Below are 3,934 nucleotides of genomic sequence, written 5' to 3'. Positions count from 1 at the left end.
AGTAGTATAAACAAAAAGAAGCCAAGTCGGGATGCAATACTGGTGCAGATGCAAGGCAAAAGCTACGCAGACACTTTCAAACGAGTCAAGCAGGCTATAAATCCCGGAGAAATAGGAGTTGACATTCAAGACATCAAGAGCACTAAGAAAGAAGAACTCCTACTCACAGTCCGAAACGGCGTCAACAAGGTCGAAACGCGAAAAAAGGAAATTCAACGGAAAATACCAGACGCTTCCACATCAGTCCTTGTCAGAAAAAAGATTGTCCATGTTAAAGACATGGATGAACTGACAACAGTCGAGGAAATAAAAGAAGCAGTGACCAAGCTGATAGATCTGAGACCTGAGGAATACGAGGTGAGAGCATTGCGAACAGCCTATGGAAACAGGCAAAATGTCACCATAGTACTTCGTGATTCTGACGCTGACCGACTGACACAAAAAGGCGTGATTAGAATAGGTTGGACAAACTGCCGAATCATGGAAAGAAAGAAGGAGATACGGTGCTCTAGATGCTGAAAACTCGGGCATGTTAAAGAACAATGTACTGGAGTGAACCGACAAAATCTCTGTCTGAAGTGCGGACAGGAAGGTCACAGAGCTGCGAGATGTCAAAACCAGCCCTTCTGCATATTCTGCAAACAGGAAGGACACCAAACATTCACAGCGAAAGGCCACGCTGTAAGCGACAAAAGAAAAGCAATGAATGAAAATAGGTCAAATGACCAGAGTAAAAATCCTGCAGATAAATTGTAATAGGAGCTATCCAGCTTACGACCTCGCCCTGGCTACAGCCAAAGAAATGGGGGTAGGAATACTGGTTTTCTGCGAACCAAATAGAAAGGCCATAGAAAATAGAAATGATTGGACCTCTTAGAAAGATGTCGATGCAGCTATAAAAGTCACAGACCCAGGAATAGTTGTAACAGGACAGGGCAAAGGCAAAGGCTTTTCCTATATTGTCACTCCATCCTTCAGCATCTATGGGTGTTATGCCTCTCCCAACAAACAGGTTGAAGAACTAGAAGAAACCCTGGAACAGATTCAAAGCATCATGAGATCTAGATGCGACGAATTCATAGTCGTAGGAGACTTTAATGCCAAATTCCCGCAGTGGGGCATGAAGACAACGGACAAAAGAGGTCATATTCTGATAGAATGGATTGCACAGCACGACCTTAATGTAAAAAATGTTGGTAATAAGGCAACTTTTTACAGAAAAGAATATGGATCTATACTCGATTGAACCCTAGCATCATGAAAAATCGGGAGTATGATCAGAAACTGGCAGGTGAGCGAAACGGAATCACTTAGTGACCACAACTACGTTGTTTTTGAGGTGTTGGAAACGCATACCTGTATAAAGAAGCTGCCAAAGAGAGGCTGGAACTCCAAAAAAATAGATATTGAGAGGCAACTGAAAGCTATACAGGAGATAGTAGAGGATACCGAAACAACAACAGCAAAGAGCTTCTCGAAATCACTTACAAGAGTCTGCAACGAGTGCATGCCGAAGGCAAAGACAATTAAAATAGGGCAGCCCATGTATTGGTGGAATGAAAAAATAGCAGACCTTCGACGAGTATGCCACCAAAAAAGAAGAAAAGTCACTAGAATAGCAAAAAAAAAATCTCCCTCTACTCAAAAAAGCTCTATGGTCTGAATATGACCAATGTAAAAAAGAGCTGCAGAAGACCATCAAAGTAGCTAAAACAGGCAGCTGGAATAAAGTTCTAGAAGACGTAGATAGAGACATTTGGGGGAAGGGCTATGAGATTGTCATGAAGAATAGCATAGGGCAAGCCCCTAAACCATAGCTATCAATGCAAATGGTGGAGGAGGTTGTAAAACAATTTTTCCCAGTGCACCAACCTGTAAACTTCAAACCGAAAGCAAATGTGATCTTCAGCTGCTTCACGGAAGAAGAACTGAAGCTGGCGAGTAGAAAATTGAAAACCAAGAAAGCTCCAGGTTCAGGAAATGTACCGTCAGAAATTGTGAAGCATGTAGCACTGAACAGACCAGAATATGTTCTACAAGTCTACAACAAGTTAGCTGCCAAGGGAGAGTTTCCACAAGAATGGAAGAGAGCGATCCTTGTCCTGTTGAGGAAGGGAAGCAAACCAGTCGAAAGTCCCAGCTCGTATAGACCTATTTGTCTTCTGGATGTGGAGGGAAAACTCTACGAACAGCTGATCCTACTGAGACTAAAGAAGGAACTTGAAAGAACGGGAGGCTTGGCGGAAAATCAGTTCGGCTTCAGGGAAGGTCGACAGACGGTAGATGCCATTAAAAAAGTAGTGACGGCAGCAGAACGTGCGGCTTCATTCTCAAAAAAAAGTAGACGCCTGTGTGCGGTAATCACCATCGACGTAAAAAATGCCTTTAATAGCGCATCATGGCAGAACATCCTGAATGAACTAAGAAGAAGGAAGATAGACGAAGGGCTGATAAAGCTGATAGCGTCTTACCTTTCAGAACGGGAAATAGTAATGGAAGCCGAGGGCACATCGAAGATTACGACAACAAATAGTGGAGTTCCACAGGGATCAGTGCTTGGGCCTACTCTGTGGAATGTGCAATACGATGGGCTACTGAGAATGGAGCTCCCAGTAGGAGTGGAGTTAGTAGGCTTTGCAGACGACATTGCCATGGTTGTCGAAGCAATTAATGGCCAAACACTGATGAACCGAGCAAACCTCGCTATAAGAAGGATAGTTCAGTGGATGGAAAATATGAAGCTCAAAATTGCTCCAGAAAAAACTGAAGCAGTTCTACTCAGCACAAAGAGGAAGGTAGGGCATATATCCTTCGAAGTACAGGGCATCACCATTTGTCCCAGTAAAGTCTTGAAGCAATTAGGGGTCTGGCTAGATACGAAGCTAAACTTCTATGAGCATATAGATAAAACTATCCAAAAAGCTGAACGAACAATGACAGCCCTTGCAGGCCTTATGCCGAACATAAGGGGACCTAGAGCGTTCAAGAGGCGAGTACTAACCAGCGTAGTCCACTCGCAAATTCTGAATGCAGCTCCAGTCTGGTAGAAAGCAATGCAGAAGGAAGAGCAAAGAAAAAAGTTATCCAGGCTCCAAAAGATCATGGGCATTAGAGTGTACAGTGGATACCGCACGGCCTCGACAGAAGCGATGAGAGTCCTGGCAGGCATACCGCCAATCGAATTATTAGTAAAAGAGCGAAACGAAATATACGAAGGGCTACAGAGAGAAAAGGTCAGAGCAAAATTATTGATAAGATGGCAGGAAAAGTGGGCCACAGAAACAACAGGACGTTGGACGTGGGAGTTGATTCCCGAGATTAAAAAGTGGCTAGAAAGACCCTACGGGGAGATGGACTATTTTCTTGCACAGGCCTTATCAGGACACGGGTGTTTCAGAAAGTACCTTTTTGACCATACCAGGTCTACTACTGACAGGTGTCCGTATTGTGATGAGCACGACGACGCATCAGAACACGGCTGGACAGCTGTAGGAAAGGAGTTAAGGTTTTAGTGGGTAGGTGCCGTTTTTGCAAGTCCCACACTCACCTTCGTCCCTTGTGGACTATGCGCCCATCTGTGGACCTCTCGTGTATGTATATTATGTATATACACGTGATGTGTATATATTGGGCTCGTGGTTCCCAAGGTTCGAATGTGGTTAGTGCATGAGCATTTCACCGTTTTTACTCCTCCTCCTCCTCCAAAAAAATCTATCTATCTATCTATCTATCTATCTATCTATCTATCTATCTATCTATCTATCTATCTATCTATCTATCTATCTATCTATCTATCTATCTATCTATCTATCTATCTATCTATCTATCTATCTATCTATCTATCTATCTATCTATCTATCTATCTATCTATCTATCTATCTATCTATCTATCTATCTATCTATCTATCTATCTATCTATCTATCTATCTATCTA

The 3,934-nt window shown here is 43.0% G+C and overlaps 1 protein-coding gene across 1 annotated transcript; it reads left to right on the top strand.

The window, feature by feature from the left end:
* Positions 1–721: 721 nt before the first annotated feature.
* On the top strand, positions 722–1,246 carry LOC117173774. Its single transcript, XM_033362416.1, has 2 exons — positions 722–808; positions 878–1,246. Exons 1-2 carry the CDS (start codon positions 722–724, stop codon positions 1,244–1,246), a joined length of 456 nt encoding a protein of 151 aa, XP_033218307.1.
* The last annotated feature ends 2,688 nt before the right edge of the window (positions 1,247–3,934 follow it).

Source organism: Belonocnema kinseyi, chromosome 5, assembly GCF_010883055.1.
Source record: "Belonocnema kinseyi isolate 2016_QV_RU_SX_M_011 chromosome 5, B_treatae_v1, whole genome shotgun sequence".
Lineage (NCBI taxonomy): Eukaryota > Metazoa > Arthropoda > Insecta > Hymenoptera > Cynipidae > Belonocnema > Belonocnema kinseyi.
The sequence above is the reverse complement of the archived record's forward strand: the minus strand, read 5'-3'. Positions and strand labels throughout refer to the sequence as shown.

Bases quoted from the DNA above. Each gene is read 5' to 3' on its own strand.
- LOC117173774 (XM_033362416.1), top strand. From the start codon at position 722: ATGACCAGAGTAAAAATCCTGCAGATAAATTGTAATAGGAGCTATCCA. The intron at 809-877 runs GTAGGAATACTG...TGGACCTCTTAG, and splicing joins CTACAGCCAAAGAAATGGGG to AAAGATGTCGATGCAGCTAT.